The sequence below is a fragment of the Mustela lutreola genome, chromosome 2 (assembly GCF_030435805.1).
Source record: "Mustela lutreola isolate mMusLut2 chromosome 2, mMusLut2.pri, whole genome shotgun sequence".
Classification (NCBI taxonomy): Eukaryota; Metazoa; Chordata; class Mammalia; order Carnivora; family Mustelidae; genus Mustela; species Mustela lutreola.
Genome location: NC_081291.1, coordinates 14,667,791 through 14,683,422, shown reverse-complemented (window position 1 = coordinate 14,683,422; position 15,632 = coordinate 14,667,791). Strand labels below are relative to the sequence as shown.

Sequence of the window (15,632 nt, the reverse complement as noted above, 5' to 3'; positions counted from 1 at the left end):
CAATGAAGTTCTCTGATACCCGCTCCAATGTGGATGAACCTGAAAAATATTATGCTGAGTGAAGAGAAGCCAGACAGAAAAGGCCACATGTTGTAGGATCCCATGTATATGAAATGTCCAGAATAGGTAAATCCATAAAGACAGAAAGCAGATTGGTGGTTGCCAGAGGCTGAGGGAAGGAGGAATGGGGAGTGACTGCACATGAGGATGGGATTTATTTCGAGGGTGATGACAGTGTTCTGGAATTAGACACTGGTGATACTTGCACAAGTCTTAAAATACACTAAAAACCACTAATTTTTACACTTTCAACAGGTGAATTTTACAGTACACAAACTAGATCTCAATAAAGCTGTTATTTTAATGAAACCTTTTAAAAAACAGTAATACATTTCCAACCTCAATGCAGAAACCAGACCTCCAGTCATGAAAACAGCCATCAACCTAGTATGACCCTCTTCTTCCTGTCATACTACATACATTGACTGCATGAGACAAGATAAAGTGGACATTCTTGCCCTCCACAGCGCTGACTTATGGGGACACTCAAGGTGCTTGCTTGCTTTCATTGATTCATTTACCGGCCATCTCTTCCTCTACATGCTAACCAAGAACATAAGCTGCTGGGGCAAGTACCTGGTCAATGGTAAGCACCCCATCAATATGAACAAAATAAATCCACAGAAATGAAGATACAGATTCTAGCCTATGTGGTCATGATCTCACAGAGAAACTAGGTGCTAATTAGAAAAGAATATGACTGGAAAATTCCACCTGAAGAATCAGAGACTGAGGCTCATGTCACAGAGGTACATCGGCCTGGGACAGTCGGATCAGAGGCCAAATCCAGAAACCAGACATATGGGTGTCTGCAGCTCCCATTCAAACCCTTCCCAAGACCTCAGGATGCAGGACAGCAGGGAGGGTCTCACCACTCTGCAGGAATGCAGCAGAGACTTACTGTCACCTGCGCAAAGCATGCTCTTCTCTTTGACACACAAGGAAGGACCTGCTAGACAGACTTGACAAAAGAGAGTACTGAGGAGCTTGGGACCTCAGTGGACTCATGTGGCCAGAGAGCTGGGCCCAGGAGAAGAGCCAAGCTTCCAACTCCTCTCAGGGCCCACAGTAGCTTCCCAGGTGAGATGAGCAGGTAACTGGGTCTGCCCCTGCACGCCAAACACAGCAAGCAACTTGAGGAAGAACTGTCCCTCCACTCTGGTCCTGAGCGGCCAGGAGCCATCCGTGGCCAGCTGTCCCTTGTCTCAGTGGGAGGAACACAACCTGGTCCCCACCATATGGGCTACATGGGGAAGGGGTAGCTGTCTCCACTCCAAGCTCCAGGATGAGCACAATCTGTCTTCCTGACCACCCTCAGGTCCCCACAGAAGAGGGCACCAAAACTTTCCTTCAGATAATCCGAAAGGGAGAAATACCTACCCTACCTCAAGTCTACAGATTACAAATGAAGATACCTATCCTTCCTCTAACACCCAGGGAGTGGAGGTACAGGTGACAAAGATGTAGAGACACCCGTCCCTTCAGGTAGCAATGATGTGAGGACAGCTGTTCCCCTCAGGTCGCAATGATGTGGGGACACTTTCCCCGCATTAGGTACCAACGATGTGGGAACATCTATAGCCCCCTGCCCAGGTAACAATGATGCTTGCAAGCAGCTCCCAGTTCATACACCTCACGGTGCCATCCTGTCTCCCCTAGTAGCACTGATAATGGAGGCATCTGACCCCCTCAGGTAGCAAGGATGTAGGGACACCTGTCCCTCCTCAGGTAACAAGGATGTGGTGGCACCTACTCCCTCCAGATAGTAATGAGGTAGAGGCCACTGTCCGCTCCAAATAATAATGATATAGTGACACCTATCCCAGCCTCCAGGTAGCAATGATGTGGGGGCACCTGAACCCTTTCAGATATCGGTGATGTGGGGGGCACCTGTCCCGCCCACGATGCCCGGGGCGGAGGGACACCTGTACCCTCAGGCTGTGCCAAGCCCCGCCCAGCCGCGCGCGCCCCGCCCCCGCCGCGCGCCCCCCGCCCCGTGCACACGCCGGACACGCGCCCCCTCCCTCCCTTCCTTCCCGGCCCCGAAGGGTCGGGGCAGACAGCCCCCTTACCCGCGCGGCCCGCGTCAGGCTCAGGTCCTTCATGACCTCCTCGAAGGCCGCTGTCTCCTCTGCCTGCTTCTGGTTGTGCAGCGCGATCTTCTCGCTGAATTTCCGCGGATTGTTCGAAGTCGCCATCTTCTCGCCGCCACCTCCTCCTCCTCCTCCTCCTCCTCCACCTCCTCACACCCCCCCCCACTCGCCAGTGCCACCGCGCAAGCGCCGGCCGGGCCCGCGGGCGGCGGGCAGTGCGCAGGCGCCTTGGTGTTCGTGAGTGCGGCGCAGGCGTACGGGAGGGGCGCGCGGCGCGGGGGCGACAGCGCATGCGCACGCCCTAGCGGCGCGCTGGGGTACAACAGAAGAGGCGGGGTTGAGGAGAGGCTGGAAAAAAAAGACTAGGGTTTAAGCACATGCGTAGTGAGTAGACTCCTGGCCCGCTGGACAGCGGCCGCCCGGCTGTTGGGCAAACGTGGTTCGCGGGCGGGCTGGGACGCTGGAGCCCCCAAGGAGACCGCCGGACCCAAAACCTTCCAATTTACAAGGATGGGGCCAGCAACCCACAAGGACAGGTAGCACCCCGATGCTGAGCTGGGGCTCGGACTAGTTTAGCTTTGAGACCATTTCAGGGAGATGCTCATTCATGCATTCATTCATTCAACCATATTTATTGAGCGCCTGTATGTGCCAGGCACAGTGGGGGAAAGGCGTGAGCAAGCAGACGTGCTCCCTGACCTGACGGGGTGCGCAGTTAGGGAGGGGGACAAACACAACCAACCAAAAAATGACCCAAGAACATTTCTGATGGAAATAATTGTGATGTGGAAAGTAAAACTAGGGGCGCCTGGGTGGCTCAGTGGGTTAAGCCGCTGCCTTCGGCTCAGGTCATGATCCCAGGGTCCTGGGATCGAGCCCCGCATCGGGCTCTCTGCTCAGCCGGGAGCCTGCTTCCTTCTCTCTCTCTCTGCCTGCCTCTCTGCCTACTTGTGATCTCTCTCTGTCAAATAAATAAATAAAATCTTAAAAAAAAAAAAAAAAAGAAAAAAGAAAGTAAAACTAGGGGCACCTGCGTGGCTCAGTAGGTTAAGCCTCTGCCTTTGGCTCAGGTCATGATCCCAGGTTCCTCTGATCAAGGCCCACATCACGCTCCCTAGAGCCGGAGACTGCTTCTCCCTCCTCTTCTGCCTGCTTCCCCCTCTGCCTATGCTGTGTGTGTATCTTTGTGTGTGTCAAATAAATAAAATATTTTTTAGAAAGAAAACTAGGGGGCGCCTGGGTGGCTCAGTGGGTTAAGCCGCTGCCTTCGGCTCAGGTCATGATCTCAGGGTCCTAGGATCGAGTCCCACATCGGGCTCTCTGCTCAGCAGGGAGCCTGCTTCCCGCTCGCTCTCTCTCTCTCTCTCTCTCTCTCTCTGCCAGTCTCTCTACCTACCTGTGATCTCTCTCTGTCAAATAAATAAATAAAATCTTTAAAAAAAAAAAAAAAAGAAAGAAAACTAGTAATGACTGGCAGTTTATTTTTTTAAGATTTTATTTATTTGACAGAGTACAAGCAGGGGGAGCAGCAGAGGAAGAGGGAGAAGCAGGCTCCCTGCTTAGCAAGGAACCTGATGTGGGGATTGATCCCAGGATCCCAGGATCATGACCTGAGCCAAAGGCAGATGCTTAACCAACTGAGCCACCCAGATGCCCCTGGACTGGCAGGACATCGATGATAGGGAGGGAGGCTCAGGGCCACTACTGTCAGGGAAGTGGGGGGGGGGGTGGTATTTGAGCTGAGGCCTGAACCTTGTCAGCAGCCCCCACGGTCCCAAATCCCAGGCATCATCTTTAACACCTTGCTTTCCCCATCACCTTACTTGACCAGTTTCTATTTTCTGGATCCTTAAGGCAGAAGGACCACAGGTTTGCCATGGGGTGCTATAGGAAAGGTCCAGAAACCCCACCTAGACTAGATCCAGCCCTGAAAAGGGTAGCAGGGTCTTCCCAGTGGCAGGAGGTTGACCAGGGGAAATAAAAAACTTCTGACATCTAGCTGTTCCCTCCCACATCTAACTGTTCCTTCCCAAGTGGAGGAACCATGACCACCAATATCAAAGGTTTATTTTCAGAAGGCTCCAGGGATTTCCAGGCACAGACAGGGTGGGAGCCAAGAGGGGCAGCTAGGGAATAGTGGAAAACCTCTAATTAAACAAAAAGCACACTAGAAGGAAGGAAAGAAAGATAGATTCATTTTTTAAAAACATACTTCTTACTAGGGTAAGGGATGGCTGGAGGGGTTGCTGGTGGTGATCATAGAGGGATCACCAGTATTTTCTGAACATGCTTTTATTCACACTTTACAACTATTTGCTGAAATGTCCATATTAAGTATATATATATATTTTTTAATTGGATTGTCTTGGGCACTACTATTACTTTATCCTTTTTTGTTCTAATGGTTTTGAGTCCTTTTGTGGTCTTTTTTTTTTTTAAGATTTTTATTTATTTATTTGACAGACAGAGATCACAAGTAAGCAGAGAGGCAGGCAGAGAGAGAGGAGGAAGCAGGCTCCCCGCCAAGCAGAAAGCCAGATGTGGGGCTCGATCCCAGAACCCTGGGATCATGACCTGAGCCGAAGGCAGAGGCTTTAACCCACTGAGCCACCCAGGTACCCCCTTTTGTGGTCTTCTAACCTTTTTGACTAACAAGCATCTGCCCTCCTCTTTTGGGTGCCAACAACCAATTGCCCTTCAGGGAACATTCTGCAATTTTCAGTCCATGATATGTAGATGGCATGGGCTTCATTACCCTCTCTCCCCACAAACACGCCTTCCCAAGTTGAAAGTCTTTACCAATCATCAGGGCCCATTGCTTTGCTTTCACGATTGGCTAGGGCAGGCATGTGGTTCTGTTTGCCCAGTGAGATGCAATTCTGGAATTTTTGCTTAAACCACTGGAAAGAGAAGCGCCTTTTTGCTTGGATGGCTGGTTTGAAGGATAACACAAATTTGCAGTGCCAGATGTCACTAGGTAAGAGAGATGTCCCAAGAGTGTGACCGTACACAGAGAGAAAGAAGCAAAGTTACAGAGACACTGAGCTCCTGGGTCCAGCCATACCTGAAGCTGAACCCTCCTGGATTTTCAGTTATACGAGCCAATAATTTATTCTCTCTTTTGCTGGAGTTGGCTTGAGATCTATTTTCTGTCTCTAGCATTAAGACCACAGCTTCTGGGAGTCAGGTGCAGAGCTGGGCATTCTACAAATACGACTTCCAGTTCCAGCCACCATCCTATAAGATTAGAGAGGAAATAGAGACAGAGCAGGAATGGCAGCTGCCTGTACCAAGTTAAGTGCCAGAGCCAGGACTAGACCTCAGGTCTGACAGCAGAGCTTGGCTTCCTTCTCCACACTGGGTTTTGTAAGGTTTAAATGCTGCTAATACATGTCAGGTGCCTGGCTCACAAGTGCTCAGAAATTGCTGGTTACCCTTATCACTTACATATGCCTGCACTAAGCCAGTTTCTGGGCAGAGAAAACAAAAAAGATTTGGTAGTAGCAGGGGTTATCAGGTCACCGAACTGGGCCATGCCTGCAGCGCAGAGGTGAAGAGCCAATGCTCACCCTACTCACCCCCATTCACCCCACACCCAGGCAGTAACCCAATCTGTCCTAAACCCTGGTGATGAGTCAGAGGAAGCTGTGAGCCTGCTTATTGTGCAATGGCCGGACAGTGACCCAAGCCCTCCTCCCGCTCCATTGACCCCCAGTCCCAAGGAAGGCGAGGCTGAAGTGTCTGGTGACCAGGGCAGAACCCAACCCTGACTGTTTTTGGTTCTTCACTCATCAAAGAAAGCTGCTAACGCTAGTGTGTCCTGGCCTGGCTTCTCGGAGCAGCCCATAGTCTCTGTAAATCAGGGTGGATCTCGTGCTCCCCATCACACTTAGGAAAAAATCCACACTTCTACTGTCAACTCAGGAGGCCCTCATCCCCTTTCCGCCTCCCTGGCCTCTCATTCCAGCCAGTCCAACCTCCTTGCTGTACCACCTCCAGATCTCAGCATGCACTGCTGCCTCTGCTAACTGCTTTTGCATCGTGGCACCCTCCACCTTCTCATCTTTCAGGTCTTTCTTCTGAGAGACCCTCCCTGAGGGCCTAACGGAAATCTGTCCCTGTGTGTGTCTCATGACCTGGGAACATCCCACTCTCTGAAGGCAGCTGTTTCCAGGATCCTGTCTGCACCTTGCTAGACCAACTGAGACCAGAAGCTGAAAGTATGTTCACCCTACCCAAACATTCCTGGGCTTAAGTTCCCTGTCTGAGGCACAAAGGACAGAGACATACCAATTCCTTAGTCTTAAGGCTTATTCTTTATCCCTTGAAGGTTCTGTGTACTTTAAGCCTCATTTTTAAAAATAGATTTATTTATTTGAGAGAGATAGAGAGAGAGAGCGCACAAGAAGACTCCCTGCTAAGCTCGGAGCCTGATACAGGAGCTCGATCTCACAACCCATGAGATCATGACCTGAGCCAAAATTACGAGTTGGACGCTCAACCCGACTGCGCCACACAGGCGCCCCTAAGCCTCATTTTATACTTGCCTATTCATTTTGTTTTTCTGGGTCCCCAGAGCTAACAGAAAACTAGGCACAGAGGGAGAGTTAGGAAGTGTTTGTTAAGTGAATAATTTTCTGCCTGGGAAACTCCTATTCATCCCTCAAAACCCACCTCAAATGCCCCCACGTCCAGAAAGTCCATCCCGAACCCTAAGGAGAGCTGTGTTCCTCCCTCTAGGGTCACCCAGTCCTGAGTCCTTCTCCAGCCAATCCTGACCCAAAGGGTCTGAGAGGGTCCAATTGTTGACTAGTTCCACTTTAATTACATAGCACATCCAAGTGTGAGCTAAGAAGTGAGTCCTTTTAAGCCACTTTCTGCTGCATGCAGGATACGGTTTTCTATCCTCTGCTTCATAGTTCTGCCTAGCTTCCTTTGTTCCTGGCCAGCTTCCCCAGCATCAGCTCCCACTCTTCCCTTTCTCGTGTCCACAACTCCAGCCTGGCTGCATTCAGCCACAGGCTCTCTCCCTGCCTAGAAGGCCTTTCCTCTGCATCCAGACTATTGCACTCCTCAGCATAAAGCTTCTAAATACATCCTAAATTAAAACCTAAACTCCTGGGCCACCTGGCTGGCTCTGTCAGAGGAGCACACGACTCTTGGTCTTGGGGTCATGGATGTTACTTGAATAAATCTTTAAAATAATAATAATAAAATAAACCTAGGGATGCCTGTGTGGCTCATTCGGTTGGGCGTCTGCCTTCACCTCAGGTCATGATCCCAGGGTCCTGGGATTGAGTCCCATGTTGGGTTCCCTACTCGTTGGGGAGCCTGCTTCTCCTCTGTCTGCTGCTCCCCCTGCTTGTGCGCATGCTCTCTCTCTCTCCTTGACAAATAAATCTTTAAAATAAATAAATAAAATCTTCTAAAAAATAAAATAAAATAAACCTAAACTCCTGAGCATTCCTTTGTGGTCCCGCCCTTACCAATTCTCCACCTGTGTGACAAAAGAAAAGTGACTTCACCTCTCTGAGCCAGGATGTCTGGTATTAAATGAGAACAGTGGTACTCCTTCTTGCAGGCTCTTGGGAAGATTAAATAGATAAAGCACGTAAAGCACTTAGCTCAGCGCCTGCTTCCTTGCAAGCATTCAATAACTGTTAGGGAAGAAAACCCTACCTCGAGATGTTAGTTTTCGTGCCTTGCTTTTCTGCACTGCCTTATATGGAATCTTAGTCAATCCGGGGTACCCACATTGCATAGAGGTGAATTCGGGCCATTGGAGCGGGAAGGCAAAGAGGAAAACCATCCAGGGCCCGTCTTTGACTTCCAAACCAGGCCCTCGTCAAAGTTTTGAAAAGGCGAAGCAAGAGCCAGGTTTGATTACGAAGCAAAAGGGGAGAACCTGAAGCAAGCCAGAAATGGCCAGGCATGGAACGCACCCTTTACTATAGAATAGGAAGGGGTTTGCTGAGGACCGAGGCCCCTTATCCCCCCATCCCAGGTTGAGTGTAGGTTAAAGGGGGAACAGGGTGGGGCTGCCAAAGAGGGTAACAAGAAGCTGGAACTAAGGGGACAGGGAACCAAGGAACAGCTTTATGGGATGGCGGGACAGGAGCAGAGTCAACAGTCCACTGGCTCCCTAGAAACCACCCATGCTGAGGGGATGTCTGGGGTAGGCATTCCAATGACACCGTGTTGCCTGAGACTTGGACACGCTCCAACTGAACTCCCCACACAGACCCCTTCCCTGCAGCCCAAAAGCCCAGGACACTTAGAGCCACAACCTACATTACAGAAAAGGGGTCAGCCACCAGGGGGTAGATTGGCTGCAGGAGTCATGGAGCTGGCTTTTCTTTTTGGTGGCCCAGTGTCTGAGTCCCCTTCCAAGTCTGGGGAGTCCTCACAGTGTCAAATAGGCCCCACTAACAAGCCTCAAAGCCTCTGGTATGACTGATCAAATGATGGGCCTCTGTCCCCCTTTGTTCCTGTGTCCCGGCCTTTGCAACACTCCTATGCAGGTCTACCTTCTTAAGTTTGAAGATACGTCCCCAGCCCTGATTCTGGACTTGACCCTGTCATCTGCTTTGGCCAAAGGCATACAGGCAGAAGAGACAGCACATGTTTCCCAATTGGGACCTTGGAAGACTCACGTGATTCCACTTGTCCTCTGGTAGCACTGTAGAGCATGCTGGCCAGCTGCTAGTCCAAGGCTGTGGGACAGGTGGGTCTGAGACTCCTGGCTACTCCACCCGGAGTAGAGAGCATGCCCAGCCGAGGGCAGCCCAGAACAAGCCCCCTCCAGCTCAGTCACAGACACATGAGAAACAAACATCCGTTTTTGCATGCCATTGAGACATGGGGCTGTTTGTTACCCAGTAGTGGCAGCTAACATACTTTAGGTCGTCCTTTTCCCCACTCTCTGGGCAGCTACAGCATTGATACAGGATGTGGGCTAGGCCAACAGGATATTTGCACTCAGAGCAAGTGGTGCAAAGAAGCAGCATCGAAATGGGCATCTGGTTTTTAGGGGAAGCTGTGGCTGAGTGCCAAGGGCAGGTGGCAGTGCTAATTGAGGCATCTGGAGTCCATGGTGATGGCAAAAGTGTCCACGCCAACCAGTTCCCCGGCATGATTTCAGCTGATCGCCCTGGCTGCCTCGCCCCCTACGTTTCTACTGTTTTCTGAGCCTGGTTTTCCAGCCTTCCTGCCTCTTTTGTAAGGAAATGAACAGCCTTCCAATGCACATTTTTGCCATTTAAATCAGCCTGAGGCAGTTTCTGTTGCTTGCAATAAAAACCCTGGTTTATATAAGATGGGCAATCCCAGCATGTTACATTTATAATTTTGAAACTGAGTTACAAGTATCAGAATATCTGACCACTAGTATCTTCAGCAACACAGGCATTGTGATTTCCCATAAAAAGGAGTCTGGCAGTCAGAGGTTTCCAGGGTGGGACAGGTGGCCCTGTGATTTTGGGGCTTTGGGAGGCGGCATCTCTACACCTCACTTAACTTGCTCCTCATGGCCACAAGATGGCTGCAGAAGCTCCTGGCATCGTGTCCTCACAGGAAGCAGTAAGGGAGAGAAGGGGGCAATAAGGCCTCTCTCTTGTCCAGAAACCCCCACCCCAGACCTCCCCTTAAAGCTTGCTGGCCAGATCTGGGAAACGCCCAAATCAAAAACAACCCCGGCAAAAGGAGTTGCCAAGAATGGCTCAGCCAAATCCTAAATTAACCCCCGAGGCTGGGCACGCTGCTGCTGGCACCAAATCAGGGCTCTATTGGCAAGGAAGGAGAAATGGCTGCCGGGATGGCAATAACCAGGGTCAGCCACAAGATGTAAGCTGGGGCCTTGCTGTAGGCAGGAGTATGGCTTCATGGCCCTCTTGCTTGTGGGGTCCACAGGCAGATGGTACCCACAGACCATGGAGTGGATGAAGCTCTGCTCCCACCTCCCCAGCCCAGGACCTCTCGCTTGTGTGGTAAACATTCGGACCGTGCCTCCAAGGCCAGATGCCCCTAATAAAACCCATGCACCGAGTCTGCACCATGAGAAGCAAAATCTCCAGGGCCTGTGGGAACACAGGAGAAGGAGCTACGTTCTCGGAGACAAAGCCAGGGGCAGGTTTCCAAGCTGGCCAGGTCCGGGGCAGATTCCCACCTCACACAGCTCCCCAGAGGCCCCCTTGGCCTCTCTTGCTGCTAGGCCCCAGAAGTCACATTTGGCCTGCCTCTAGCGGGCCTGAATCCCACCGTCCCCGGAGACAGTGTTTTCCCACAGCCCGAGCCCAGGTGTGGAGGGAGGCTCCTGCCGGCTGCATCCAGGGCCTTGGTGGGGAAGCAGGCCATCTGGAAGCAGACGGGCTTTCCCAAGTTCAGTCCCTACATGCAGTGGCTGGCCATTCATGGCCCCAGCGCCCAGGATGGAAGGTAAAGGGAGGAGATGAGGTGACAGGCTCGAGACCCCTTCAGGGTGCTCTGCAGAGAGGCCCAGGCTGGTCCAAGGGTGAGTGTGTGTTTGTGTGAGCAAGCACGTGAGCATGTCGTTGGGCATATGAGCAAGGCTCCGTGTGAGCACCAGTTGTGACCATGTGAGTGTGCATGTCACAGTGCGTGAGTGCAGGTGTTCTTGTGAGCTTACGCCTGTGCGTGCATTTGTATAAGCATGTGTGTGCAAAGGCATGTTCCGCCTTTCTCTGAAGGACACAAACGTTCACAAAGTGAAGATTCAAGCCAGTTTCTGCTAAATTAAAAACAGCTTTTTCGTGTTTAAAGTTTACAATACGAAAAATAATTTTCCTTTCTTCCGGCGGGGGGGGGGGGGGGCGCGGTGAAGAGGGAGGGGCAGGGGGCCCCTGAGAACATTCCATGAACCAGCCCAGACGGTTATGCACAATCGACCCGGTTAGATACGGCAGAGCCCCCCCGAACCCCACCCCCCGCGCCGGCACCCCTGCCAGCTCATTGGGGACAAGATGTTCTGAGGTGTGAGCTGATCTGGGGGGACTTGCAGCTGGCAAAAGATTCTCACTGCCCCCCTGAAGGGGCCATGCCTCTAGCAGGGAAGGGTTCTCCTTGGGGGAGCTCAGGTTGGGGGGGGGGGATGAAAAGGGACTAGAATGTTCTGGTAAGTCCCCAAGGGCTCCTGCTTTCGTTTCAATGCCCCTGGCAGCATGGGCTCCTTCCCGGTTCCCAACCAAGTTTTTATTTCAACGCTGCCCCCCACCCACACATCCAGCCTTCCTCTGGGGCCCCGATAGCCGCTGTACAGGAGCACCAGGCCTGAGGGTGCGCTTTGAGGGTGACCCTGGACACCTCGCCTCTCAGAAAGCTGTCTGTGAACAGGAGGCTTTCTCCACCAACATACAGCCCAGTTCGCGGCGAGGCCAGCCACGGGAGCAGGGGTTGGGGGTAATTCACAGAGCTCTTACGCCCATATGGAATGGTGATGACTTCGTGTTTCTTTTAGGACCTGCCCTGCGTCTCCCCCACCATGCCCTCCAGGGAGAGGGGCTCCCCAGCTCCCCCATCTCACACCCCAGGACTGAGCAGATGGAGACAACCTGCCAGGAGCTGGGGGCTGTCTGGTGGCAAGGGGCCAAGCCACCAGGCCCATGGAACAACCTGGAGAGAGTCTCTCCAAAGGCCACCCAGCCCAGGACAGATTTGCCCTCTGTCTTCCAGGCACCCAGTAGGAGTTCTGGCCATACCTCTCACTGCCCCACACCCCTGAGCCAAAGGCCAGCCCCCCTTCCTGCTCCCCCACAATGCTAGAAAAGGGCAAAGAGGGGAGGGGAGCCCCTAACCACATAGAGGACATGAGGAATCTGTGACCCATCAGGCCCCACAAGCTCAGCACTGGGCCTGCTCCATCTTTTCACCAAAACATTTTTATTAAATGAAGGAAAATACTAGGAGACAACATCTGCTAAGATAGGAGGTTAATTCTTTACACGGTGAGTGGGTCACAGAGACTCAACATCAATCGTGCATTAGCAGCAAGAGACACTTTAAGTTGCCCCGAGGGTACAAATCCCATTTATAAGACAGTAATGCCGGTGTCTTAAAAAAAGCAAAACAGAACCCTCCCACCCAAAAAAATAATAATAATAAAAATGAACAGCTTTAGAGCTTTGACACTGAAACAGATGTGGCCAGAGATGTCGCGAAGCCCTTAAAAGAACAGGTCACACCACTCCCCTGACTTCCCTTGCTGAGGGGGCCCAGGCAGGCCTAGAGGCACGACAACCAGCACACAGGACAAGGCAGGAGTGGAGGGCTGGAGAAAGGGAGGGAAATAAAAAGTATGAGACCTGTAGGAATGCAGACACACTGAGTTCTAAAGCAGGTGTCCCCCTTGAACCAAGGGGCAAGGATGGGAACAGGGCCATCTCAGCCCGTTCCTCCTCAAGGCCCCACGAGACACCCAGCACCAAATGGAAGGCTGGACAATTGTGATGACCGTCTCTGAGAGCTGGGCATGTTTTTTCCTTCTGAAAGTGGACAACCGCACATACCAAAGGTATTGGGACTGAGACAGGCATGGAGACAAATGAGAAACTCCTCCAAGGCCACCCTCCCACCCACCCTAGCAGCCTGGACTTGTTGGAGGCAGAAACATGCCCACCCTTGAGGTCAACCCTGAGCTGGGTGCTTCCCTGCCACCTCACCAGCTCCTGGACGTCCATATGTTAGAGTTTGGGGGTGGTGTTTATTTTAAAAAATAGATGGTGCAAGAAACTTGAGAGTGGGGCAGGGTGCAAACCAGGGATTTGGGGATCAATGTTAAGGAGCTCGTATCCAAATGTCTGAGGCCCCCAAGCTGGGAGAGGAGAGAAGTGGGGCAAAGCCACAAAACCACATCTCAAAGGAGACCCTGATTCCCTCCCTGAGCGGGGACATGGGGCAGGTAAAGAAACCTCCTCAAGTGTGACTCTGCTGCCACAACACGTCAGCCTCATCACTGGCAGCCTCCCTCAGTGGGCACAAAGCCAGGATCTGCTCTGGGAAAGAAGGAGGGACCCCAGGAGGGGGCCTTATCAATGCAGCAGGCCCCAAGGCGTCAGCCCCCACCACGTCAGCCACAGACCAGGGGTGGTTCTGTGGCTCTCGGCCCCAGTGTGCGCTCAGCACACCCCTTACAGAGACAGCCTGAGGCTGGCCTGGCTCCCAGGGGTGCCAGGAGCTACCTCCTGGTCCCTGACCGGGGCAGCAGGACAGGGGCACAAGCGATGCCTGCGAAGGACTCTGGGAAGTGCAGGTCGCGCTCCCACTCATCCGTCTCCGTGTTGTACACCTGCACGATGCCCGTGACGTTGTTGAGGCGCCAGTTGTAGCCCCCCACGATATAGATCTTCCTATCCAGTAGGCAGCAGCCAGCCTCCGACTGGCCGGCCCGCATGGGGCTCACACTGGTCCACTGGTCCGTCTCAGGCACGTAGTACTCCACCGCCAGCACGTCAAAGCAGCGGTCAACGTGGTCCATGCGGCCCCCAAGGGCATAGATGCGGCCGCCGGCCCCCACCATGGCATGGAGCACGCGGGGCTCACTCATGGGTGCCTTGAACTCCCACTGGTCGGTGGCAGGGTCGTAGCAGTGCAGCGCCTTCTTGTCCTCTACGGAGATGCCGTAGCCTCCGGAGATGTAGAGGCGGCCCCCAGCCGAGGCACCTGCGTGGCCCCAGGTGCGGCGCTTCAGAGAGCAGGCGTAGCCCCACTCGTTGCGCCGCGGGCAGTACCGCTCCACCGAGGCCAGGCTGCCCGCCCGGTTGCGGCCACCCGTGGCATACACCATGCCACACAGCACGTTCAGCTGAAACTGGATGCGGCTCTCCTGCATGGCCTGAAGGCGCAGCCAGCGGTTCCGGTGCGGGTCGTAGCGGTAGCAGGCGTCCACCGCGCCCTCGCCGCTGCGGTACTGCAGGTGCTGGCCCCCGGCCACGTACACAAAGTTGTCGAGGACGGCCACGCACGTGTGGCTGCAGCCCACCTCCATCTCGGTGAGTTCCCGGAAGTGGCGGGCACCCGGCTCAGGCAGCTGGTACACCTTGCTGCTCACAGAGCGGTCACTGTCGGTGTAGGGCGTGCCCCCAAAGGCCACCAGGGAGGGCACGTCGGAGCGCACAACCGTGCGTGGGGACTGCATCTCATGCTGCCGGAAGGGTAGCACCTGGTAGTTGAAGGCCTCCAGCAGGTACTGCCGGCACAGCACGTCCTCCACCATGATGTCCAGCGTCTGCACGCTGTCCACCAGGTCCGACGAGCGCATGAGCGGGAAGCGGATGTGGCAGAGCACATGGCTGGCGCGCGGCCGCCGGGCCGGGTCGTGTTGCAGCCAGCGGACCGCCGCACGGAACAGGTCGATCTCTGCACAGCTCTGCAGCCGATTGCTCTGCAGGAAGAAGACGAGGCGCTCCAGCGGGAGGTGCAGGAAGTCCTCCTCCTCCGCGATCTGCAGGAAGTGCTGGAAGGTGAAGGCATCCACGGACTCCTTGAGCGAGGCCAGGCTGAAGGTGGTGGCCATGTGGCCGATGTTCAGGCAGGTCTCTACACTCATGGCGGCCTTAAGGAACTCCTCGCACAGCTCCACCACGGGCAGCATCTGCAGGAACACGGCCGCACCCAGCACATCCTGCACGCAGTCCAGGTCTAGCGTCACCTCGGCACTATAGGCAAAGTCGATGATGTGCCGTAGGCCACGGGCGGACACACCCTTCAGCTCGATGATGTCCTGGCTCGCCTCCCTCATGCCACCCGTGAACATGGCCCTGAAGTTCAGAAACACAGCACGTGGGCTCGGGGTTGCCAAGGGGGCCTCATGGCCACCCAGGAATAGACTGGCCCCTGGACACCACAAGCAGGGCACAGCCAACCAGGGGAAAGAGGCCAGATGCTCATTAAAGACATGTAGAAAAGAAAAGGATTTTTAATCCACCCAAGCCATGTGTCTTCCTACAAACAGCAGCTCCCCCCTCAGCCCCTCTGTGTGGGGGTACGTCCAGCCTACCCAGAGGTGTGGAAGACTGGCTCAGAGGGAGGGGGCTGGGGGGCCACTCATGGCAGGGCAGGTACAGGAGGGCAGGAAAAGGCCAAACGTTGATTTTGGCCATGAGGCAAGTGCCACCCCCACCTTGGCACCCAGCCCTGTTAAGACCACACATACAGCAGGCTCAGGAGAGGGTGGGGACCCCAAGAACACTGTGCACCATGGTTATCCTGACCTCAGGAGGTGAGGTGAGGTCAGGTGAGGCCAGCCCCTCACCAACACCAGCAGACACATGTGGGCATGTGTCTCCACCACCCCAGCCCAAGTCTCATTCCCATCACCCACAGATGGGGAAGGGATGAGGGTCCCCAGGTCAGAGCACCTACTAGGAGGCCCCACCAGGGTCACTGTCATCTCTAGAGAGAGGCCCAGACAGGAAAGCCCTCCGAGAATGGCCTACAGGAGCCCTATTTCACTGTGAGACATCCCCC

General features: G+C 53.7%; 3 protein-coding genes across 10 annotated transcripts in view; all 3 read right to left on the bottom strand.

Moving 5' to 3' along the window:
- Positions 1–2,305, bottom strand: part of CRTC1 (CREB regulated transcription coactivator 1) — a 77,125-nt gene extending 74,820 nt beyond the window's left edge. For 4 of the 8 annotated variants that reach the window (XM_059160569.1, XM_059160570.1, XM_059160574.1 and 1 more), the window contains exon 1: positions 2,133–2,303. In XM_059160569.1, coding sequence (XP_059016552.1) covers positions 2,133–2,258 — 126 coding nt within the window. In that variant the 5' untranslated portion in view covers positions 2,259–2,303. Of the gene's footprint in view, positions 1–2,132 lie in introns of all 8 variants that reach the window. The other 4 variants (XM_059160567.1, XM_059160571.1, XM_059160568.1 and 1 more) reach the window with 2 other exon arrangements.
- Positions 1–15,632, bottom strand: part of UPF1 (UPF1 RNA helicase and ATPase) — a 222,477-nt gene that overhangs the window by 154,870 nt on the left and 51,975 nt on the right. The gene's annotated exons all lie outside the window — the stretch shown is intronic.
- Positions 12,029–15,632, bottom strand: part of KLHL26 (kelch like family member 26) — a 28,644-nt gene continuing 25,040 nt past the window's right edge. The window contains exon 3 of the mRNA XM_059160576.1: positions 12,029–14,923. Within this exon, the coding sequence (XP_059016559.1) occupies positions 13,342–14,923 (1,582 nt within the window). The 3' untranslated portion in view covers positions 12,029–13,341. The remainder of the gene's footprint in view (positions 14,924–15,632) is intronic.